The sequence below is a fragment of the Xiphias gladius genome, chromosome 11, assembly GCF_016859285.1.
Source record: "Xiphias gladius isolate SHS-SW01 ecotype Sanya breed wild chromosome 11, ASM1685928v1, whole genome shotgun sequence".
Taxonomy (NCBI): Eukaryota; Metazoa; Chordata; class Actinopteri; order Istiophoriformes; family Xiphiidae; genus Xiphias; species Xiphias gladius.
In genome coordinates, this window is record NC_053410.1 from 15312669 (window position 1) to 15336634 (window position 23966).

The following is a 23966-nucleotide window of genomic DNA, read 5'->3' on the forward strand; positions in this document are numbered from 1 at the left end:
CATCTTTATTATTTCCTGTACTTCCACAGTGACTGGAGCATAGATTAGCATTGTTCTTCTGAGTGACCCTCTTTGCCAGCTAGTTCCCATGAGTTGTGTGTGTGTGTGTGTGTGTGTGTGTGTGTGTGTGTGTGTGTGTGTGTGTGTGTGTGTGTGTGTGTGTGTGTGTGTGTGTGTGTGTGTGTGTGTGTGTGTGTGTGAACTTATCAACATTACACAATGGGGGTATCCTGAGAGAGGAGGGCTGTTCCCTTTTCCCACAGTTTCATAAACAGCAAGACTGTTCTAATATTTTGTGGACCAACCTTGACCTACAGTCGGTTGACCATTTTTGTTATTTGATTCATCAGATAATAATAATAATAATAATACTAATAATAGATATAGCTAGAAGCGGCAACTATCAGGGTCTAAACAGACATACACATATGGATACTTGTTCCTGATTTAATTGTTAATGAATTGTGGTTTTCATGAATACAAGCGGAAATAATGAGACACAGTCAACCCAAGTACTTGAAGATTTCCCATTAAGACCAGGTGAAGTAAAGCAGAGGCAAGGTTTGAACCCTCAACCAAATGAATGAAAGACAAACAGCATACCACTGAGATACTTGAGAAGGCATGTTCCATATCATGTTTGGACACACAAAAAAACTCAAGGCCCAGGATTATAATAAGGTGCTTTTCATTTTACACTTGGGATAAATGTGTACTTTTTGTGCAAGTTGATAAAAATTAGAGATTGGAGATTTGGCACTGCAAACCGGTGATTTAGATTTGGAAGTCCCTGGTCATTCCAGTCATTGGAGTCAAATGGGATAAGGAGTAAAAATGTGGGTAATTGCCAATATTTGAAAATATAATACTCTTTTCTAAAATAACAAAAGTTGGCTGTGGTAATCTCATTGATGCAGCAGTGGGGATTACCTTTCACCAGTTGTTCAGAAGACGGAGCCTATATCGGGATTTGAACAGGGGACCTCCACCCCATGTTGAAGTGGGGCTAACCCCCAGCTCCACGGAGCATCCCTGAGCTTACCTGCTGAATTCACCCATTCAAACTGTTGAACTTTCAAGGCTCCAAGCAATTTGAACATATCTTAATGATATTAAGCTATTCGCTTTAAGACAGTGTTCCTGATAATTTGCAGTGTTGCTCATACTATCTTTATGATAACATGCAAACTTTGGTAATGACTGATTATTTCTTTTAAAAAAGTAGCTCGTTTTCAACGGTGCCCCTTGAAGAAAGACACATGGCTACTAATATTGCAGAGTGGCTTGAGGATGTTATTGCCAAATTTGACATTCCACCAGAAAAAATCAAAGCTTTTGTCCACGACAGTGGTGCTAATGATGTAGCGGAGGTGAAGATTGTGGTAGAAAAGCATGGATGGGCATCAGTGTGATGTGCAGGTCACACCCTGAACTTGGTTGTGCAAAGTGCTCTGAAGTTCCACCAAGCTATCTCCTAGTGTGTGGTTGCCGCAAGGTGCCTTTTCAAACATTTTAAGAAGAGTGAGCTGGCATGCACCAAGCTAAAGGATAAACAATAGCAAGTGGGCACAGCGCGACACATGCTGGTGCAAGACGTCAGGACTCGCTGGGGCGGCACTTATCTGATTTAACCAGGCTGCTGGAACAAAGATGGCCAGTGACTGCTGCACTGCTGCTGTGACCCAGCAGTGACTAAGAGAGGAAACACCACTGCCCTGAGCTCAAGCCTGAACAGTAGAAACAGACTGAGGTGCTGAGTCAGGCCCTTGAGCCATTTGTGGGAGCTATGGAGTTTCTGAGTGGGCAACAATATGCATTTCCACAGCTACTGCAAAGCCTGAAGAAGTCCATAGAAAGTTCAGCTTTTGAGACTGTACCAATAAGGTCATACCATGCTCGTGGCAGAACAGATCACGCCAAGATGCCAAGGGCTATCTGTGCTTCAACTTGAATCTCCAAACAGTCCTAATTGCTGCGGCTCTGGATCTAAGGTTTAGAAAACTTAAGTTTTTGCCCTCTGAGGTCAAGCACATAACAAACCATGGCACTTGCTGCCAAAAAGGAAGCAAGGAAGCCAAACCAAAGTGGAAATGGAGCCTCCGGCACAGCACAAGACAACCCAGTAACACATGCTGTTCCTCAACAGCATGCTGGGATCATCATGAGACTCAAGCACCAGTGATGAAGAGGATGAGGAGCAGTTAAACCAAACTGTGCAGAAGGAGGGCTTGATGTATTTCGGAGAAAATCCCCTGTCCAAGAAGGAAAATTCGCTGCCATGGTGGAAAATTTAATTTAACACCGTATCTTCACACTCTAATGATCTGCAATAATCTGTGGTACTGTAAACAGAGCATAATGGTCAGTATAAGTGTTGTGTCCAGACTGAGAGCTATTGATTGTGACCAACTTGTGTGCGTTTGAGATTAACCTTGACGTTATGTGATGAGGTGTCATGAATAGACTCTTGAGCAGATTGCAGCTCACCTCCCTGACCCATTATTAAGATTAATTACCTCAAGATTAAATACAGCCGCAGTGATCGGGTGATCGCAGTGCTGTGACTGATTGGTTTACAGTATATACAATGGAGTCTTAAAGTCTGAGTCCATGACTTTCGGACCCCACTGCACGTACTGTAGCTACTGGGTAAATCATCCACGCAAATTAGGTCAATCGGAACACTTTGAGAAAACACACATATTGTCATCAAGACAGTCTGAGTCTGCTAACACAGAGCTCAGCCTGGCAAGCCGAGTCTGAGATGTCTGCAATTGGTAACTTGGCACAGGATAACCCCTTTTGATTTAGATTTTCCATATTAACCATTTTTTCACTCAAACACTCACTTCTAACAAGTAAATAATCTATTCTTATGTGTGTGTAAATTTCTGTATTGCTGTATTGTACTTTTTTTTTAAATTTATGCTATCTATCCACAATTATCTATTATCTATCTGATAATGCATAAAAACAATGGGATACAAAGTTATAACAATTCATACAGTTGTTTGGTAATATATTTTTCATGCTTTTCTTGATTGTTCTGTGTACCAAAGGAAATGAACATTAGTAACATTAACATTACAAACGTTAAAATTGTAGTAATACCGAAGCCATGAGTCTCGATTTCCCCCAACAGACCTTACTGAACTAAGAAATATAACTAGCCACCAACCAAACCCTGCAAAGTTTTTTGAATTGAGAAGCGTCTCAAAGATCAGGTCTTTCCTCTCTTGAGCTAATCATGAGAATGTCCAGCATGCTTTTATATATCAGTTAGATTAGTGTAATTCATTGTATTCAGGGTTGACCCAAAAAACGATCTCACACCTTCTTCTTGTGCAAAATGCAGCTGCTTGGCTTTTAACAAAAAAAACTATTTTGAGATTTCACTCATTACTTTCAAAGCACTTCAGGGCTTAGCTCCCAGATATATTGCTGAGGTATTGCTCCCCTACAAGCCGGAGCGCTGCCTCAGATTCTCGGGCAGGGCTGAAGACTATAGGAGATGGGCTTCTGCAGTCAGGGCCCCTCAGCTCTACAACTCCCTGCCTGAAGATCTGACACTTGTAGAATCTTCATTATTTTTTCTGGTATTATTTTTTATTTTTGTATTTGGGGTATTTTACACAATTTTATTTGGTTTTATTTCATTTTATTTTCATTTTTCTGTTTAATTTTACTGCCTTATTTCTACTTTTTAATGTTGTAATACTGCTGAAAACCATGTAAACCACTGTGACTTGTACATTTTTAATAAAGAAAAATTAGGGAATGAACTGAATTGCATACCGTTTCCATCTGTCTCCTTGCGCTCTCTTTATGAGCCAAGAGCAAAAATATTATCAGTTATTTTGGGGTTCAAGTGGTTAAAAGAGTCTACGAGGATTCTGGGATAAAGAAGCTTCACATTTACCGTTTCATAAGTGTGTGTGTGTTTTTTTTTAAGGTAAGGCCACCAGAGGTGAGGTTCTAGATAGTCCTTCCACATTCACCAACATGTGATGTCGACCATTTGCTTCCTGCTTCCTATTGACGCATTTTATTTTGAAAATCTAAACCGGAAGACCATTTAACCGTAATAACCGGAGGAAGAAGTGGCAGCGGCGGCGATGAGTGCGAATACTAAAATAGTTATAATAGGATGCGGGATATCAGGTATCGAAGCGGCGCGCAAGCTGGTTAACGCTGGATTTCAGCATGTGCGGATACTCGAAGCGACTGCCAGAAGCGGAGGCAGAATAAAAACAGGAAGATTGGGTAAGTACTGGAAAGACCAAGACGCCAGAAACACAATCGCAGTATCAGACCATCATCGTCTTTATTACATTGAAAACGTCCGTTTGCATCAGTTCATCTTTGAGAAGTGAAACAGTGTTACCGAGTAACGAGCAGCCCGAAACGATCAATCCGTAGCAACTGTCCTATCCGTAGCAACAGCAACTGGCTAATTACTTTTGTTATCGATTTATCTGTCGGTGATATGATGAGTCGTGTGGCCAGTAAAATGTGACAAAAACGTCCACCCCAGTTTACCAGAGCCCATGGTGTTGTCTTCAAATGCCTTTGTTTCGTCTGATAAACAGTCCATAACCTAAACATCTGGATTTTACCATTATAGAAGACTAAGGAAACAAAGAATATTTTGACGTGAGAAGCTAAAACCAGAGACTTTTGACATATTTTTTTTAAAAAATTGACTCAAAACAATTATATATGTATGCAACTGAGTCATCTGTTAATAATTTATTCACTTGTGGCAACAGGCCAAAAGGCAAAGATCCACGATGAATTGCAAGACCAATTCCACTGCGGTTTCATGCAGCAGGATTACATTGTAAGATGTCATCAATAACTCAATCTGAGTTGTGAAAATTACAAGTGCAACTAGACTTGAATACTTAGTGTTGGTTCTGTTGGTATTTCTGACAAAAATGGATCACGTATTTACCTGTTTTCAGACGACGTTCAATCAGAAATGTAGACTGATTAAGTTTAAAGTGGTGTACTGCATGTTTTGATTTTGGGACTTTGTCCCTTATTTTGTGCCCATCTCCCACCCTTCAACATCAAATTTCAGGCAAGCTTTTTATCCATTGATAGAGAGGTAATGTATATATACATATGGCAAGTGCCACACATGGGGAAGCCGCCTTCTTCCACCTTGTACATCTGCTTTTGTGGGGATTTGCTTGTGCTCATAAAGGCTTTCCCCACATACGCTGATAACAAGTCCTGGTTTAAAATCTTTGTGTACTTCAGTTGGTAAAGGAGAAAAACAGTAAAAGAGAAAAAACCCCATGATTTTCTTTCAAGAAACCTCACTATATATTTCACGTCTAGGTCAAAATATCGTTGAGATTGGGGCAAACTGGATCCATGGACCGTCCGAGCAGAACCCAGTGTTTCGTATGGCCCGTCAGTACGGGCTCCTGGATCCAGAGGCACTCACCCTGGAGAACCAGGCCATGGACATTGGAGGACTTCTCCCCTGGGTTCCCAATGTCTTCAGCAGTTCAGGTCACCCAGTGTTTTAAAAATAATAGCCTACTTTAAGACTGACCTCCCAGTTAGATCAAAATTATATGAACAATATGAAAGTGTACTATAGAGTTGAATCAACCTTTCTGACATGCTAATTATTCACAAATTTGTTCCATTCAACGACAGTTACTACATATTGGGGGCTGAAGGGTTAGTACGGTGAAATGTCCTGGCATTTCATACTCTGGTGTCTGTAGCAGTCAACTGTAAAAAGCATCTAACAAGAACTGAAAGGCAATAATATAATACAGCGGAGAAGCAGATGTTATTTGCCATCTTATGCCACCCTGGTGGCTTCCCAGCAGGCTGCAGCGACGTATCATGCTGAACTGCAGTGTCTCCCCCCCTGTAGAGGGAGTGCTTTGTTGATTTCAGGCAGGACATTACACTGGTTTTACAGCAACCTGCTACACAAGTCACTAACAAGTCAAAGAGAACAGTAGTTAAATATTAAAGGTTCTCCTTGAGCTTGAGTCCATAAGGGATATTTTAGGTTGTGTACTTTGTAGTATCCTCTGGCACTAATGCAGACGCTCTCTTGCTGAAAATTGAATGGCAAGGTGCAAGTATCAACAGTATGAAACCAGCATTTAAGCAGAACAGACCCAGCTAGAATGAATTACAGCTATGCTTGCAAGTGTTTGCATTATTGTATTTAATGACACATGTAGCCTGTGTGTGGTTATTGATTACCTAATCATATTTTTCTAACCCGTATTCTGTGGGTTACGTGGTGACGTGTGCAGGTCGGAAGCTGAATGCTGAGGACATATCTCCTGCTCTGGAGATGTTTAATGAGCTGCTGAATGAAAGCTCAAGATTTCCGAGTCAAGGAGGAGAACCCTGGGCTAGTATGGGAGATTTCTTACGGTCAGAGGTACGTTTCTTTCAGTGACTAAAGTAGTAATACTGGCAATGTGTTTGTCAGCTGCCAGCAGGGATTGGCTGGAATTTCTCACATGTTCTGGATAATAACCTGCATCTTGTGAAAAAAAAAAAAAAAAAAAAGACTTTGTTTTGTTACTTGTTTCCTGGTGCAGGTGCAACTACGAGCAGCAGAGAAGTGGAAAGATATTGATGCAAACACCAGATCTCTGCAACTGTGTGCAATCAGCAGCATGTTGAAAGTGGAGTGCTGTGTTAATGGGACTCACAGCTTGGACGAGGTGGGCCTGGGGGGCCTTTACAAGACTCTACCCGGACTGGACTGTACATTCCCAGGGTTCGTACTCCAACATTGCACACACATAGTGCAGAAACTAACAATTATTCTACTAATCAACTTCATTAAATCATTATTTCCTACATCTACATATTAAAAATTTAATAAGTAAAAGTGGTGTCTTGCAATGGTTTGTCGGGCCCAACCAAAAGATCTACCAAGTATTTATTTTATAGTGACATGTAATAAAGACAAAAAAAGCAAATCTTTGTGTTTGTTACAAACCCCAAGTTGGTCCAGGGGAGAAGGGAGTAACATAACAATAGATGAAGAATATGAGCAGTCAGTTTGTTCAGTATTTCTGTCTGTTACAGACAGATATAGAAGCTTAAATGTCACTTCAGGGGGAGCCCTGCCCAGAATAACACACCAAACAGCCCTGTGTAGAAATAAAATCGCAATATTAAGCAATGATACAGTACCTAAGCACGTTATTCCGTCTGTCAGTTAACTGATTGTTTCAGCACACGTTTGATCGCTGTGTGAACAGTGTGTGTCAGACTGACCTAAACATTATTTTCTTTTTCATGCAGCGGCTATGAAGGTCTAATCGAAAACTTGATGTCGGAGCTCCCCAGTGGTTTAGTGACCTACAATTCGCCTGTGCGCTGTGTCCACTGGAACAACTCGGAGAAGAGAGAAAACCCTGTGACGGTCGAGTGCGATGATGGGAAGAAGATCGCTGCTGACCATGTTATTGTCACAGTATCTCTAGGTAGAATCATATGCGTACCTACACAGACAATCAATTACAATTTAATCCTAAAGTTTGTGAATAGCACTCTTGCTCTTAAAGATTCTGCACTCACTCACAGGTTTTTTTTTCACTTATTCTGGCTAATGAGACTTGTGCTCGGGTTGAAGTTGGGTGGGGCTATGCTGCGGGTTACACGAGGTCACCAAACTGTATGACCCAATGAGAATTATAAAGGTGTAGCCTCTCCGACGCAATATAAAACTAATAAGAGGTTCAGTCAGGTGTCAATTAGGCACAGGCTGTAAAAACCCACATGGACCTTATACGAGGTTTAATCAGGCAAAATAAGTGGGAACATCTGTGTGGGTGGACAATGGGTGTATAGGACCTTTTAACATTTTCAACCAGTTACTGTTGCCAAGAGCACATTACATGTGTCACCAAATCATAAGAATATACATAGTATTTTCTATTTCCAATGTAAATATTTTAATTCCTACTGTTTTGTTTGATTCTGTAGGAACACAAATTCAAGCTATTCAGTATTAAGCATAACCCAACTTTTTCTGGTTTGCTGTGTTTTTGTCAGGATACCTAAAGAAGCACCATTCAACTCTGTTCCATCCTCCTCTCCCTCTGCACAAGCTGCACTCCATCCAAAGACTCGGTTTTGGAACAAACAATAAAATATTTGTGGAGTTTGATTCACCTTGGTGGGATGCTGACTGTGAGGTCATCTACTTTGTGTGGGAAGATGAGGTGAGATGTTTAGTCAGTGAATAACGTTGTACATTTACTGCACAGAACGTGCAAACACACTGGGCTCATCCACACACTTGAATCAAAACACTTTGTGCTGCACCTATGTTTAAATATTTTTGATTTAGCAGGATTACACCTGCTGTACATCTGACTCAAACATGTTTGATTCAGGGTGCCATGCTGGACCAGGTGCCAGATGTACAGAGATCCTGGATAAAAAAGTTGTTTGGCTTCACTGTGCTCAAACCCACTGAAAGGTCAACAACCCCATTAGGCACACAAATGCTGTTTCTTGCCTAGCTTGCTTATGTTGTATTTGGTGCATATTAACAGGCAAATTCATTGAAATTCATTTATTAAGAATGCAGTCCTGTTCTTGGATTAACTTTCAGGTATGGCCATGTTCTGTGTGGCTGGATTGCTGGGCATGAGTCCGAGTATATGGAGACACTGCCTGAACAGGAGGTCATGCATGCCATCACACAACTTATTCGTAGGTTTACAGGTGAGTCTAAGTGAGTCACAGTACTCCTCCTCTGAGCGCATTACATCCTCTTTATACCTTAAAAAAATGTTTCTGAGCCTTGGTCATTTTCAAATGATCTGTCAGCATCCATAGACCAACTGTGTGTGTTTAGGGAACCCTACCATCACCCCGAGGAGAGTTCTGCGCTCCCAGTGGTTTCATGACCCCTGGACGTGCGGGTCCTACAGTTACTCTGGAATAGGCTGTTCAGCACAGGACCTGGAGAACATGATGGAGCCTCTGCCTGCAGAGGGATCACAGGCACAAGTACTTACGTGTTCAAAAATCAAACACAAATGTGTACACACCCGCTCGCACATAATTATCCATTGTTTAAGGATCCTAATCCCAAATATTTGGTGTTTTCCAGCCCCTGCAGGTGTTGTTCGCTGGCGAGGCCACTCATCCCTACTACTACTCCACCGTACATGGAGCTGTTCTCAGTGGCTGGAAAGAAGCTGATCGGCTCATCTCTCATTACTCCTCCATCGGTCCACCTGAGCCGGCAAAGTCAAAGCTTTAAAAGAATGCCGCTTTGACGAAAAGAGATTCATCAGTTGATTTCGATGATTGTGTGGGTGCTGCTGTATAGTTAAATCAGTAGCTTAAAAACTGCCAGACAGTGAGGTGTGATACTGCTGACCTTATGCTGTGGATTTCACTGCATTAAAATACAAATGACTCGGTCAGTACTGTCAACTCGCGAAGGCAATCTACACAAGTGCTCGATACAGTAATTATTTTTTCATTTAATCCATTTAGGATACAGCTTTAAATATTAACTAAAGAAAGGCACACCAAGAAATCTTGTTTACAAATCAGCCTAATAACACTGCAGTTATAAAACATTTTAACAGTTCCTTTTTAAGTCAATAACTGAATTAATTTTCACATTTATTTGCCAAACATTTTATAAAATTCTATTTCTGTCACTTAAAAGTTTGATTTACTCATTATTTTATTGTTTGTAACTCACAATATGTTGCCTTACCCTTTGCAATTGCGCAAACTTGGTTCTCACATTATGATTAACTTTGAGTGATATGGTGAGACATACAGACATACATGGTCATAGAAAAATGTTGGACTGGGGAGCTCGAAGGAATTTTTGTTAGAGTTAATATATTATCGAAAATTACAGGCCAGAGCTGTCAAGTGAGAAACTCCCTGACAGAAACTTCCCATGTAATATACAGTAAGTATGCCAGAAGTATTCTGCAGGAAGAGAAACATTAAAGGGAAACTCAGGAAGTATGGAATAGAAGAAATTTGTCTAAAAGTTTTATTTAATCTTGGGCTGGGGAAGCTTGAAGACCTGGGATTTCTATCTGTCTCTTTGTTGTGTTTTGGGTTTGAATGTGTATCTTTTCTGTTGCTAATTTTTTTTATGATACTGAAGCTGACCTCTTTCTTTTCGTTTGTATGAACGCGGGAGTTGAATATAAGGGAAAAAAATTATTTGTCAGATATCTGGGTTCAATTTTTGTAATAAATCTCTCTTTGGCCAATAGTCTGGAGATAAGTGATCAGAGTGATTCATTTTTTTATCCTGAGGAGGGCGGAAATGCGTCCACTGGCGTATAAACCGAAGGGGGAAAAAACACCAGAAGAAGAAGTCTTAGGAACGGAACAAAGTGTTTTGACGGCAGATTCGGGTCGGCATGTAAACAGTGTGGCACCTCAGCATGTCAGCAAGAGGTTTTGTAGCTAGTAGGTCAAATTAAGTCATGAACACACATGAAACCAGGCATATTCATATTTAGTAGCCATGAAACTGTACCATGCACTCCGTAATGTCGACAAGTTCAGGACCGTTTTCGACTTCGGTGGACGGGATGTGGCTCATTGGTTCCCCGGACACATGGCTAAAGGTGACAGCTTTGCTTATAGTTATCTCAAGAATATGTCAGATGTACGTATTAGGGATATAGAAGTGAATAGTTCCACCTTACTATTTGCAGGACTGAAGCAGATGAGAGCCAGCCTCAGGAGTGTGGACTGCATCGTCGAGATCCACGATGCCAGAATATCCTTTTTTCCCCCGGTTTTTTTTTTACGGCATTTACGTTAGCGTATAGCAGAACAAAGTGCCATCGTATTTTTAATTGCAGATATTTTTCCTTGTGTGAATCAGGTACCAATAAAATACTTCCCACTGTTGCTTGAATGTAGGGACATCGGAGGAAAACAAGACTATTGTATGGACAACAATAACAATCTCACATTTTAGAGGAAATTAGAAATAAATTATACCTACTATTTCTGTAAATACTGGTTACTTACTGGCTGCAGTACTGGTAAACAGGCGTTTGGGGAAAATGGTGATAGCAACCTTTGTCTTACTGTGTGGTGTAAAATATACATTGTAGTGCCACTCGTTAACAAATGTCATTGAGGTGTGCAGTCCAAGATGACACCAAGATTTCTACAGTGGTGACTTAGAACGTGTGATAGTGACAGTTTATTTTAAGTGTAGTTCAAGGCTTGATGCCCAGCGGGGCTCTGCAGGCAACTCCGGTGCTATCGAGAGTACTCCAAACTCTAGTTTCAGGTCTCTTATTATTTCAGTCTTGTGTTTATATGTTGCATATTCCAAAATGAATGTGTTAAAGCAAATTACCACACTGCAAATCTGTCGCAAAATAGTATTATAGTATACAAAAGGCGTACACTTTGCACAGAGTCTAGGAGGGACTTGGGAGCATTGGTAGGTTAGACCGACCGTGCTGCCGTTTACTGCAGAAGTACAATGAGAACTCTTTGATTTCTCTTTAACATTAAGCATATCCCCTTCTCTGGACGAAACCCTGTGTTTCAGGAGACTCTAGATGTCAGACCACATGTGCTCATTCTCAACAAGATGGACCTTGCCGATGTTTCCAGCAAGCAGGTAAAAAGTCTTGCTGCTGTTTTAGCAGCGACTCCTGTCACTAGCATTTCAAAATCACTAACACAACATGACGTCTTTACACTTACCCTGCAGGGAATCCTGAAGAAGCTAGAAAACGATGGGGTGAGGAATGTTCTTTTCACAGACTGTTTAAAGCAGAGAGATGAAAACATCAAAAAGGTAAAGGTCATCTTCACTGTATACTAAACATTTGACTGTTTGCAGAGGTTTTTCCTCAGCTGATTTTAAAAAAAAATTAATAAAAATTGTGATCATTAATGTGTAAATAAAACCTGTTTTTCTCTGTAGTTGGTGCCCATGGTAATGGAAATTATTGGGAGCAGACAACGTTTTAACAGAGATGAGGTGTGTTTTCTTCAGGCAATTTAATAATATATCGTTAATTTCAAATTTGAGAAAGGAATAGTCAAAAATGATGGCCCAATAAACATTTACATCGGTCAGTACGGAGAGACCGTGTTGTCGCTGTTTCTAAAAAACCAAAACAACCACTCAAACATAATTTCTTGTTTTTTATTGCGCAACATATACACCACCAACATATCCGCAATAAGCTACAAAAAGGTTCATAAAAAAGTAACAACAAATCATAATCATCCTCACAGAGCTATGAACAATGCTTATCAAATAATACTACCTTTCTCATCTTAACAGATATCTCATTTGTTTAAATAAATAACAAATACAATCATTTATTTCCGCTTATATATTTATTATATATTTCTCTCTATTAAGATTTTGAAGGCAATGGAGGGTAATTGTCAATATATTGTCCATTCTCTAACTTTGTCATTGAAAACTTTCAGGATACAAATTATTGCCTGATGGTGATTGGAGTGCCCAATGTGGGGAAATCATCTCTTATTAACTCATTAAGAAGAACAAACTTGAAAAAAGGTACGTATAATAAAATAATTGATAGTTGTTGGACATTTGTTCAGTATGATACTTATAAATACAGAGCTCCTTACCAATTTCAGGCCGTGCATCTCGAGTAGGTGGGGAGCCAGGTATAACTAAAGCGGTCCTGACTAAAATTCAGGTGGGTGTAGTGGACGTTTCTCTCTTTATATGTGAGTTTGTGTTCATGGGTTGATTGTGTGTGCGCATCTGTACAGTATTTGTAGCTGTGTTTGTCCTCAGGTGTGTGAGCGACCGATAATGCACCTGTTGGACACACCAGGCGTCTTGCCTCCTAAGATTGAGAGCGTTGAAACAGGCATGAAGCTGGCTTTATGTGGTGAGCGGAATGTGATTTTTTTTTTATTTACCCCCCCCTCCCAACGTAACAGTTACTGACTTTCAGGAAACAGCATGCGATAACTTAGTTGTACCGTATTCATATTTGTTTGCATGAGAGGTTTTCCCAATGGCCTCAACGGATATTTAGCTTTTTTTTTCATCTCCTCCTCCAGGAACTATACTGGACCATTTAGTTGGTGAAGATGTTATTGCTGACTACTTACTGTATTCTCTGAACAGGCTGGGGAAGTTCAGGTGTGAATTTTCTCCCTAATTTATCGTTGAGTGAACTTTTATATGGTCAGAATATTCCTTTGCCTTCACATTACTGTGATTGTTTGATGTATGTGTGTCTTTATGTGCAGTTATGTGGAGAAATATGACCTCCAGGAGCCCAGTGATGACATCCAGCATGTCCTCAAACGCATTGCTGTAAAACTTGGAAAGACCCAACGGGTTAAAGCCATTACTGGAGTGGGTAAGAAAGTACTAATCCTACAGATACTCCTGCTACATATAGTATTATTGACAGGTTTTCTCCCGGTTTAATTGATTTAAAGGAATAGTTGGACATTTTGGGAAATACGCTTGTTTGCTTTCTTGTTGAGAGTTAGATGAGAAGAACAGTATCATTCTCTGCACAGTGAATATGAACCTACAGCCAGCACCCAGTTAGCTTAGCTTAGTATAAAGACTGTAAACACAGGGAAACAGCTATTCTGGTTCTGTCCACCTACCAGCATCTATAAAGCTCACTAATTAATTGGGATAATTTAACAAGAAAAAGTTTAAGCCTAGTTGTAATAAACTGAAATTGAACTGAATGGACATTTGGTTTTGTCGGTCATAAGTTATTACTGCATGTGGAGTCTATTGTTAATGTACATGTTAATAAGTGAACTTTAGTGGTGCTGTTAGGTAGATTATGTTACTTCTGGACAGGGCCAGGCTGCCTGTTTCCCCTCTGTTTCCAATCTTCGTGCTAAGCTAAGCTAACAGACTGCTGGGGGTAGTTTCATATTTACCGTACATATGAAAGTGGTATCAATCTTCTCATTTAACTCTGGGCAAGAAAGCGAATAGGCATGTTTCCAAAAATGTCAAACTACTCCTTTAAAGGTGAATGCCATTTAAACCAGATTAACCACTGTATTTACATATACAACTAATACTAATGTAGCAACCAGACCGGCTTTTACAGCATAGGAATGGAAATTCTAAAATGGTAGGCAGCAAACACCCTGACAAGCAGTTTTTAGGGCTTCTACAAAATATTTAATCTTACTGAATTCTTAAGAAATATGTGCACTTTCTCTTCAGTTTTTACGGTGTGATCGGCATCATATCAAGATCTTAAAGAACAGTCCTATAATGATAATGTTTGTTCCTCATCTCCCTCAGGGAACGTTACCATCACTGTCCCAAACTATACAGCAGCAGCTTATGATTTCATAAGAGCGTTCAGGAAAGGAGAGCTGGGACGAGTTATGCTGGACTGACCTGGGCCATTTTAGTGAAGATAACTATAGACTGTTGCTGGATTTTGCCAGTTTGTCTTCAACCTGGAAGGATTTATATTTAACCACAGAGGTGTCATCAAGGAAATATAGTCTGTTTCTGTCCTCAAGTCTTAGACATTTTGGGGGACATGATGCAGTCTGTTTTGTTTAGGAATGATGTAAAAAGTCACCCAAGCACCTTATCCTTTGTAAATAAAAGAATTCTACTTGATCAGATGAGACGTTTTTTCTCAGCTTTGCTTTTAGAATACATGAGGCAGATATCTGACATGGTGTAAACAGGATATTTATTAGCATAAAGACAGTGATAAACTCTTTATTTATTATGTACATAAGTGTAGTAGCATATAATAGAATGCACTTATAGATATGGAACAGTCTGTTGCTCCTGAGTGTCTACTGCACGTAAAAAGCTCTTCTGGGATGATGAATAGCGTGAAAACTTTCAGGGACATGAATTACAGTGAGAGCAGCAGTTTGTTCTCTAGTGTCCCTCCCAGCCATGACGTGGTTCGTACGCAGGGCTGAGACAGGAATTAGCAACACTTCAGGTGTTATAAAAGGGTCATTTGAGATGATTGTGGAAAATGCAGTTTAGCTTTCCCCGTACACAGTACTCTCACATGCCTTGTCTCATTGCAGAGAATCGTCTCCTTGGCCTCACTGGTGACTGACACCATAAATCATTGTAGATCACTGAGCAAGATTTGAAAGTTTTGCAGAGAGAAATTTAAAAATAAATAAAACTTTGGGCGTTGGTCGAGGTCACATATTGAAAAATATGCTAATTATCCATTTGAGTAATAAAAAAAAATTACACATAGCAGTTTCAATTTCAGAATAATGCTGGTGCCAACTTGGTGCTTTTACTCTGTTAATAAGAGAAAACTGTATGGAATGACTGGTCACCTGCACTTCAGTGTTTAACATAAGCTGCTGTAAGTCCAGGCTCTACATTTAGACCCAAGTCTGCTAATATATACAAATAATATACCTCAGCTGTACACAGCAGTGATAGTGGTCACTCACTTCGTATTTTTTGTGCATTTTATGAAAATAAAGACTTTTAGGATACAGTTGAGTTCGGCAGTATAATTAAAACTGGCAGCCAGCAGTTTGGATACGCTTTTTATGAGGGCTGCTGAGATTTTTCAGACAAACACTTTCTTTAATTAGATACAGGAACCGAGATTTAGGGAAGGAAACTAACTGTGAAGATTCTCGAGCTCAACCCCAGTCTGTCACACAGACTGAAGTAGATTTGACAAAGGTGCACTCTTTGACAGGTGAAATGTCACATTGAATACAGTGCTGGTAATGTACATTTGTCCGTTGGTATAGAGGATTACATGTGTAAAAACATACAGTACATTGATGGGGTTTTTTTTGTGATCTTGGTGTCCTTCCACCACTGTGTTGCGCCTCTAACTGGTCTTCCCAGTGCAGGATCCAGCCAGTCCTGCACATTATAGTCAGATCCAGGGCAGAAGCTCAGTACGAAACCGAATCAGGAATTTATCCTAAAAAAAATAACCTGAACGTCTACAGGATACTGTCCATTAAGAGTCCATATTTTGGGGTAAATGTTGCAATAATGATAGAAACCAACTGAGAGAGAGAAGATCCATTTTGAGTAGAGCCTGACATTTGTGGATCGAAGTAATTGGTCCTATTGTAGTAATCCAGCTCTTCCTCAGAGCTGTCTGTGTTGCTGCGACGATAAGCGGAGGCGTACCACTTGTCCGCCGTTAACGCCACTGCTGCCCCTGCTGCTGCCGCACCTGCCACCCGCACCGGGGAGCCTCGCCCTGCCGCCCTGAAGCGAGAGCGGGTCCCACCGTAGGCGCCTCCTCCCCGGTAACTCCCCCCCGTGGAGCTGCGGGAGGGGGAGCCCCGAGAGGAGCCCCGGGACCCTCCACGACCGCCCTTGGACAGCACGGGCTCGCAGAGGAAAGCAGACAGCAGGAGGCAAGTCCAGCATGTTGCAACCACCTGGTTCATTCCTGACATCTGTGCAGATACATGGGGATAAAATGGAGCAAAGAAGCACGTTTTAGGCCCACCTGTGGTGCTTACGCTGCACCTAAGTGTGTGAAACGGAGAAATGATCCATCTGTATTCAGTGAGTAGTTGTAAGAATAATTCTCATTTGATTTTGGGAACATTTCAGTAAACAGCTGAGGCCAATGTTTCCTATTCACTGATCAGCTCTGTCTAAAATCCAGACCCTCAACTCGTGTGACATAATATGCCCTCAACAGCACCGAGGCACCCAGATTATACTACTGTTCAACAAATGTGAGATGTCCTTCTAGTGTTTACTGTTGCTGAATGTGATCTTCATAAAGAAACATTTCTGTGTTGCAAATTTCCCCTCTCCATTCAAGTAGGTCAGTTTAAAAATAAATATGCTCACCAGAGAAAAGTGCTGTTGGCTTTCAGCCTTCATATACATGAAATAACATCCCGTGTACGGATGAATATGAATAAAAGGCAAAAGATGGACTGTGTGTTAGGGGTAATAGGGCCATCACTAGAAATGCCATCATTGAGGTCTGGCAGGTAACTAGGCCATTAACTAGAAATGTACAAAATATTTTCATTATTCCATGTACGATAGGTTATCAATAAAATGCTTTACAAATACATGGACAATGCAACTGCATGATTTCCATCTGACTGCCTAAAATTTGCCTGTGCGCTGCTGTGTTGTAGCCTGAAGGAATCCCACCGTTTAAAAAAGAAATGCCTCGCTCGCACATACACCCACGCCCATTTTAACCAGTATATCTTAATGGTTGGTGCTTACCGTGTTCCCGTGCGTTCTTATCCTCGCTTACGCTTTGGCACTCGGAGGAGAGATGAGAGGGGATTGTCACAGAAGGATGCGGGCGCGTCCACGCAGACGACTGCGAGAACGCGCAGCGCGCTCACGGCGGGCGAGTCTCTTACATGAGCGTCAGATACTGTGATACTGTCAGACTGGCACGAGTTTTGGATGGAAAGTCTTGGATAAAGTTTTTTTTTTTTAAATATTAGTTTTGTGGAAATGTACTGACTGATTTATTCATTTGTTTATGCCGTTATGTGTAAGGTAATCAGGTTAAGTTGATGGCGATAAAATGTTGGTTAGGTTATGTTTGGTTTCTCCCTCCTGTTGATCAACATAATCAAAAACTCCACATAAAAATCCTTCAGTGAAAATTCTCACGTTGGGATTTTGTGGTTTATGCCTATTTCCAAAAAATAAAAAATAAAAGGAAACTGCATTTATTTCTGGGTTTTTTAAATAAACTAAACACTATAAACATAATCTCATAATAATATACAAATTTTGTCGATTTTACCAGGATGTATATAGTTTAAAAAAAATCAAATTCGAATAATATTGTATGGTATCTTAAAAGAAAATGGTATAATAAATAATATCTGATAATCGTTACTGATTTACAGTATATGTAATTTCTTAATAGTGTCGCCGGAGTTAACAATAAAAAGATAAAAGATTAAAAAAACAATAAAAATGACAGTTTACTATAGTAACGCAGTCTCAATATGAAAATGTGAACAGAGCTGATTTTATTGAATTTGATTCAAATTGGTCAATAACTATTGGAGAATGTAATTCCCCCCTGCTCTACCCGTCCCAGACACCAGGTGGCGACAACACACCGCCTCATGAAAAACACCAACAAAGAAGAAGACGCAGGAGGAAGGATCACCCAGACATCCCGGAGCAAGTTCAACTGACAACAGACCGCCGTCGTCGCTGTCATGGCTTTCGTGTGCAGACGTGCCGCTTTGCTCCTGAAGCGCTCCGGAGTCTCGCCGGCCGCCCTGTCCGCCGCCCGCCTCTACAGCTCAGGTGTGGGGTGTGTGGGTGTGTGTGTGTTTTAAAACCCAGTCCGGGCTCAGGTTGTTGTGGCTGGACCTGCCACAATGTCAAGAGAGCTGCGCTGCCGAAAGTGGCGACGCATGTGCGGCAGGCAGACTGCTCACCTACTTCAAGTTGTCCGAACATTTTAGTCGTCTGTGTGCAGTCTTAGTAGCAACACAAAACGTCTAAGGGCTGCACTTTAATGGGAGATCGTTTCTTAGCATGTTGTTGGCGTGAGGACCAGTACCGTGTAAAGGGAAATTCCACCCTAAAATGGAATTTAAAAGGGTCATCTCTATGACATTGTAAAGCCCAGATATTATGTGTGAATTTGAGCGTGATATTGTATGATTTATTTATGCATTGCAGACATAAAAAAGATCGAAGTGGTAACATGTTAAAGTGAAAAAATTTATTTGCAAAAGACAAAAGAAAAATATGTGCAACATAAAACTAAACAATAAAATCATGAAATCCAAAATGACACTAACACAAATTCAATAAGAATCCGCCACAACAAACCACCTAAGAGCAGCAAGGTCATTTTGATGACTGAAGTCAAAATGTCATTGTCGTGATCAAAAATTGAAATGGATCTTTTAAGTTTGCTATCTTCATCTCAAAAACCTGGAAAAGAAGGCATGATCCTTGACACAAGGCTGTTAGTGTTGATCCTTCACCTTTTCTTGAATGATTAACCCGGGCTTCACCTTGCCTTGTGATATCAGTGTTTCTGTCATGAGGATAAGAAGTCTGTTCAACTCGGACCACTTTGGTGACCCATCACCTGGTTGAAAGGCTACACAGACCCCAGTTAAGGGGTTGACAGAACTGCAGCAAGCACCGCACAGAGTGTATTACGGTCTTTAACGGTCTGAAAAAGCACTGAATTTAGTTGACTCAAAATAGACTTTAAAGAGAATTAAAAGGTATTGAAATGAATTTAAATAAGTCTTAAATATTTTCTCTCTCTTGCCATGGGCAGTAATGTTAGATGTAAAATGTTATTTTATCTGATTGCAGAGAGTCAGGGGAAATTGAACATCAGCTAACTAAAAGTGGCATCGTGGTGACAGTGCATTGAGCTGCAGAAGGCCGTTCAGTCCTTTTTTTTTTTTTTTTGTGGAGTTTTAGTCAGCACCAGCTGACATGAAGCAAGAACTTTCACTACTGCCAGCTACAGTAGCTAGGAGGTTTAGCTTAACTAAAGTGAATCTAACTAAAGTGAATCAGTATTTTTTTATGGGATAATCCAGTCATTTATTTTATGCCTCTTATCCAGGTCCAGGTTGGTTCATTCTATAATAGATAATTTTATTCCACATTGTTCCTACTGTTTTTTAATTTTAAAAAACTGTATTTTAATACTTTGTCCAGTATGACAGATAAACAGTTATTAAATTGCGTTCTCTGTGGTATTAAAAAGGTCTGAAAAGTCTGAAATTTAACTTGGTGAACCCTGCAGAAACCCTTGACACTAAGTGTGCCAAAGTCTCATACTGTCATCAGTGTTCGTTTCATCCTCATGCAGGCAGTCAGTATGGGTATATTTTGGTGGAAAAGCGAGGCGAGAAGAACAATGTGGGTTTCATCCAGCTAAACCGGCCTAAGGCTCTCAACGCTCTGTGTGATGGGCTGATGAAGGAGGTGGGACAGGCCCTGGATGCCTTTGAAGCTGACAGCGACGTCGGAGCTATCGTTATCACCGGCAGTGACAGAGCCTTTGCTGGTGAGGGAACCGAGTGTGTTTGCTGTGCTTGTGTTTACATTTGACCTCCCGGGAGCTCAGAGAACGTACTTTTAGCTGTTTACAGTGACATGTCAGCAGCTAGCTTGACTTCTGTGCTTTTCAGCCGGAGCTGACATTAAAGAGATGCAGAATCGAACCTTCCAGGAGTGTTATGGTGGAAACTTCCTGGCTCATTGGAACAGGGTCTCAACAGTCAAGAAGCCAGTCATCGCAGCTGTCAATGGATTTGCTGTGAGTGTCTTTGATTTGATTTGATTTGATTTGATTTATATATTATTGTCTTAATTGAGGGGAGGTAATTTCATTTATGACAGATAAAAGAAAACAATATAAAAACACTACATTTAAATGACAATAAAAACTTTTTCAAAGCAAGAAAATATATGTATGGAAATGATTAAGGGGAAAAAAAACCACTTGTTCCAGAAACAAATCAAAACAATAAAAAGAAAAGAGAAATTATTCTGCTCCAAGCAGCAAGTTGTCTTACTCCTATCATGACTCCACATCACGCTTGTCTTTTTTTTTGCTTGAAACTTTTCATCCTCTGTCCCATGAATTTTCCTCCCTGTCTTATCTGCCAATCTTTTTCTTCCTATTCCTTCCCTCCATTGGCTTAATCCTTAAACTAAGCTCAATGCCTCATTTCAAGTCGGGGACTCTATTTATACTTGGCATTTAAAGCATAATTTACCCATATAATGTCCATATATGATTTTACCACTTTCCACATCAATGTACTTTTGTTACCCTGACTAAAATCCAATGCACTTAAATCTAATCCCTACACTTTCCCTTAGATGTAAAATGTAAGAAGTGTTATATCCTTCAAGGGTATAAAAGTATTGGTTGTGTATTCTGTCTTGGTTGCACCTGCATATATCCTGCTTGGTCAAAAGTATGTGGACACTCGAACATTTGACACATGAATGCGCTGCTGTAATGGCCTCCAGTCTTTAGGGAAGGCTTTCTACAAGAGCATGAGGGATGCTGGGCAATGAGGCCTGGTTAGCAGTCATCGTTCTCATTCTCTAATGGGTCTCACTTTTCGCACAGGGGCATTAACATGTTACAACAGGAAATGACCTTCCCCAAACTGTTGCCACGAAGTTGGGAGCGCATTATCTGAAATATCATTGTCCAAACCACGAAAACAGCAACGGGCCTAAAAGACAGCGGCGTCCACCTGCTTTTAGCTACATAGCGTAGCTTTTAACAGTGTATATTCAGCATTTGATCAGTTTAAGATTCACAAAATGTGAAACAATGAGTAGAAATCTCATTCACTTCCTCATGCTGTTTCTGTGTTACACACTGTGCGTTCTGCGGTTTCAGCTGGGTGGAGGCTGTGAGCTGGCCATGATGTGCGACATCATCTACGCCGGAGAGAAGGCGCAGTTCGGCCAACCAGAGATCCTGTTGGGGACCATTCCTGGTAAAGACTCATTTGTATCTGCTTTCCTTCCTCGTTCAGACTTCACTTCCTTGTACTAAGGTTACCAGGTTCTTGCTTTTGGAGCAGCTGTTCATGACGTCCGTCTGCCTGCAGGTGCGGGTGGTACCCAGCGCCTGACTCGTGCGGTAGGCAAGTCCCTGGCTATGGAAATGGTACTAACAGGAGACAGGATTAATGCTCAAGAAGCCAAGCAATCAGGTAACAGCAGTGTTGGAAAGTAACTAAGTACACTTACTGCACTTAAGTACAATTTTGAGGCACTTGTACTTCACTTGGGTATTTCCATTATACACTACTTTATACCAATAGTTCAGAGGCAAATATTGTACTATTTACCCCACTACATTTATTAGACAAATGTAATTACTAGTTACTTTGCAGATTAGGATTTTAACCCCGCCCAATCATCAGTGGTTAAAACAAGATCACCGTCTTCACCCACCAAGATTATATGGAAAACTAATCATAATGTAATAATAAGTCAGTCACAGAGGACATTTTCCTGTAGAATTAGTCCTTTTTCTTGATAATAGTTCTGTACTTTTAGGATTTTGAATAAAGGACTTTTACTTGTAATGGAGTATTTTTAGATTGTTTTAATGGTACTTTTACTTAAATAAAAGATCGGCATAGAAATGCACTTGACTAAAGATGGGATATTAGCTCATTACATTAGGTTCTGCTGTTCTTGTTTCCCAGGTTTGGTGAGTAAGATTTATCCTGTGGACCAGCTGGTGTCTGAAGCTGTTAAGTGTGGGGAAAAAATCGCTGCCAACTCCAAACTGGTCTCTGCTATGGCTAAAGAGGCTGTTAATGCAGGTGTGTAGAGTTTGTTTCAACTAATTTTAAAAAATTTGATAAATTAAAAAATACTGAATTGAATAAGTTTCAATTTTGTCTGACTTGTGCCTCTGTGTGATTGCAGCTTTTGAACTGACTTTGGCTGAGGGGAATCGTTTGGAAAAGCGCTTATTCCACGCTACCTTTGCTACGGTGAGTAGAGCGGCCCATCTGACAGCGAGTGGGGGGGGGCGTGGACTCTCATTTTGGACTCTGACAATCATGGTGTGTGTGTGTTTGTTGTCCCTGCAGGATGATCGTAAAGAAGGCATGACAGCATTTGTGGAGAAGAGAAAGGCCAGTTTCCAGGACAAGTAAAAAAAATTTAAAAAAAAAAGCAGATCACGAGCTCAGCCAAGAACACAAAGTTCCTGATATCAGTGGGCCATTTCTTTATCTGCAGTAAGTTTAATGATGCAAGTCTCCTGATGGTAGTGGAACATGGAGGCTGTTTATATTAGGATTTGGCACTGAGTGATTGAGTGCACAGGAGTGTCTCTTATCACAGTGAAACCCTGCCTGCTGAAGCTCGTATCAAAATCAGATGTATACAGGGTGCAGGGGTGCAGTGGGCTTGCGTGTGAATACCATTTGATAACTGTTATAGTCAGTGTGTAATAGGAGGAATCAGTCTTGAAGACTTGTACTGACTTTGCCTTTTCATTTTCAGTGTCAAATGTTTGTCTGCATTTTGAAGGCAACTTTTTTTTTTTTCCCGTGTACATTTTACAAATAAAGCTCTAGATTGGTTTTCAGTACTGCAACTGAGACATGGACAGGAATGAGAAGATACTGTATGTCTGCTGTATTTGTTAGCACACTGTTACAGATATTTGGGTGTTCCTTTCACAATTTCACATTTGCTTCATTTTAACTCCAAAATAGTCAGGTTTCAGATGCCGATTTCTAACAGTATCTTTGAAACATGCCAGAAATTCAGTAAATAGCGTAAACTACAAAATCCCAAACTTGAAACTCAAATCAATTCAGCCAGCATTCAACCAGTGTGTACTTCACACCACTAGATGGGGCTCTCGTGTTGTTAAACAAATGCACCGAAACTGGATATAGACTCTAAATTCAATGGGCCTGTTGTGTGGAAATGCACCGGGTTGTGTGAGGATGGGCGCTTGATTTGGTGCAACTCAGTGTAAAGTGACAGTTATAATGTCAAGTACGTAAAATAATGTTTTGTTTTTTTTTTAAAAATTGAATTGGTGCAACTCGGTGTAAATTGACAGTTATAATGTCAAGTAGGTAAAATAATGTTTTTAAAAAAAAAAAAAACATCAGACACAGTTTAGTTGTCAGAATTACGTTTAGAAGTTATATTAAAATATCTACTCAGTCTACCAAAGGAAATTGAGTCTTGATTTCTTTCCTCAAAATAATAACAGGGCCACATTTTGCCTCAATGCAGATTTATACTCGATTGTGACTAAATGTCAATGAAGCTGACTATTTCTGTAACAAAAAAAGGATGTTTCACTGTAGATATATAAAAAGAGTGGGCTTACAGGTTGATCTGTGCGTTAAGTCTTGCTCATCACCTATTGGCTTAACACACAAAACACACAACACATAAAACCATAATTTTGGTTTCAAAGGAAACACCA

The 23966-nt window shown here is 40.4% G+C and overlaps 4 protein-coding genes across 4 annotated transcripts; 3 read left to right on the top strand and 1 right to left on the bottom strand.

Annotated features, from left to right (window-relative positions):
* The first annotated feature begins 4048 nt into the window (after positions 1 to 4048).
* Positions 4049 to 10264, top strand: si:dkey-275b16.2 (peroxisomal N(1)-acetyl-spermine/spermidine oxidase). The gene is made up of 10 exons (XM_040138399.1): positions 4049 to 4263; positions 5347 to 5523; positions 6294 to 6424; positions 6588 to 6769; positions 7303 to 7484; positions 8056 to 8225; positions 8400 to 8485; positions 8621 to 8733; positions 8867 to 9021; positions 9125 to 10264. The coding sequence occupies exons 1-10, from the start codon at positions 4116 to 4118 to the stop codon at positions 9275 to 9277; spliced, it is 1497 nt and encodes a 498-aa protein (XP_039994333.1). The 5' UTR covers positions 4049 to 4115; the 3' UTR covers positions 9278 to 10264.
* A 108-nt stretch (positions 10265 to 10372) lies between these two features.
* Positions 10373 to 14638, top strand: mtg1 (mitochondrial ribosome-associated GTPase 1). The gene is made up of 11 exons (XM_040138432.1): positions 10373 to 10625; positions 10716 to 10780; positions 11540 to 11644; positions 11738 to 11824; positions 11954 to 12010; positions 12472 to 12562; positions 12646 to 12707; positions 12809 to 12905; positions 13081 to 13162; positions 13273 to 13385; positions 14309 to 14638. The coding sequence occupies exons 1-11, from the start codon at positions 10523 to 10525 to the stop codon at positions 14404 to 14406; spliced, it is 960 nt and encodes a 319-aa protein (XP_039994366.1). The 5' UTR covers positions 10373 to 10522; the 3' UTR covers positions 14407 to 14638.
* Positions 14639 to 15969: 1331 nt separating this feature from the next.
* On the bottom strand, positions 15970 to 16437 carry sprn (shadow of prion protein). The gene has a single exon (XM_040138450.1). The coding sequence runs from the start codon at positions 16435 to 16437 to the stop codon at positions 15970 to 15972; it is 468 nt and encodes a 155-aa protein (XP_039994384.1).
* Positions 16438 to 18127: 1690 nt separating this feature from the next.
* Positions 18128 to 22677, top strand: echs1 (enoyl CoA hydratase, short chain, 1, mitochondrial). Its single transcript, XM_040138436.1, has 8 exons — positions 18128 to 18292; positions 19836 to 20033; positions 20158 to 20285; positions 21390 to 21489; positions 21604 to 21708; positions 22210 to 22329; positions 22436 to 22503; positions 22603 to 22677. The coding sequence occupies exons 1-8, from the start codon at positions 18202 to 18204 to the stop codon at positions 22666 to 22668; spliced, it is 876 nt and encodes a 291-aa protein (XP_039994370.1). The 5' UTR covers positions 18128 to 18201; the 3' UTR covers positions 22669 to 22677.
* Positions 22678 to 23966: the final 1289 nt, after the last annotated feature.

Coding starts and splice junctions, on each gene's coding strand:
- echs1 (XM_040138436.1), top strand. CDS start 18,202: ATGGCTTTCGTGTGCAGACGTGCCGCTTTGCTCCTGAAGCGCTCCGGA. Junction 21,490..21,603: donor CCTGTTGGGGACCATTCCTG/GTAAAGACTCAT, acceptor GTCTGCCTGCAG/GTGCGGGTGGTACCCAGCGC. Junction 22,330..22,435: donor TAAAGAGGCTGTTAATGCAG/GTGTGTAGAGTT, acceptor GTGTGATTGCAG/CTTTTGAACTGACTTTGGCT.
- sprn (XM_040138450.1), bottom strand. CDS start 16,437: ATGTCAGGAATGAACCAGGTGGTTGCAACATGCTGGACTTGCCTCCTG.
- si:dkey-275b16.2 (XM_040138399.1), top strand. CDS start 4,116: ATGAGTGCGAATACTAAAATAGTTATAATAGGATGCGGGATATCAGGT. Junction 6,425..6,587: donor GAGATTTCTTACGGTCAGAG/GTACGTTTCTTT, acceptor TTCCTGGTGCAG/GTGCAACTACGAGCAGCAGA. Junction 8,226..8,399: donor ACTTTGTGTGGGAAGATGAG/GTGAGATGTTTA, acceptor TGTTTGATTCAG/GGTGCCATGCTGGACCAGGT.
- mtg1 (XM_040138432.1), top strand. CDS start 10,523: ATGAAACTGTACCATGCACTCCGTAATGTCGACAAGTTCAGGACCGTT. Junction 11,645..11,737: donor CCGATGTTTCCAGCAAGCAG/GTAAAAAGTCTT, acceptor CTTACCCTGCAG/GGAATCCTGAAGAAGCTAGA. Junction 12,708..12,808: donor CGGTCCTGACTAAAATTCAG/GTGGGTGTAGTG, acceptor GTTTGTCCTCAG/GTGTGTGAGCGACCGATAAT.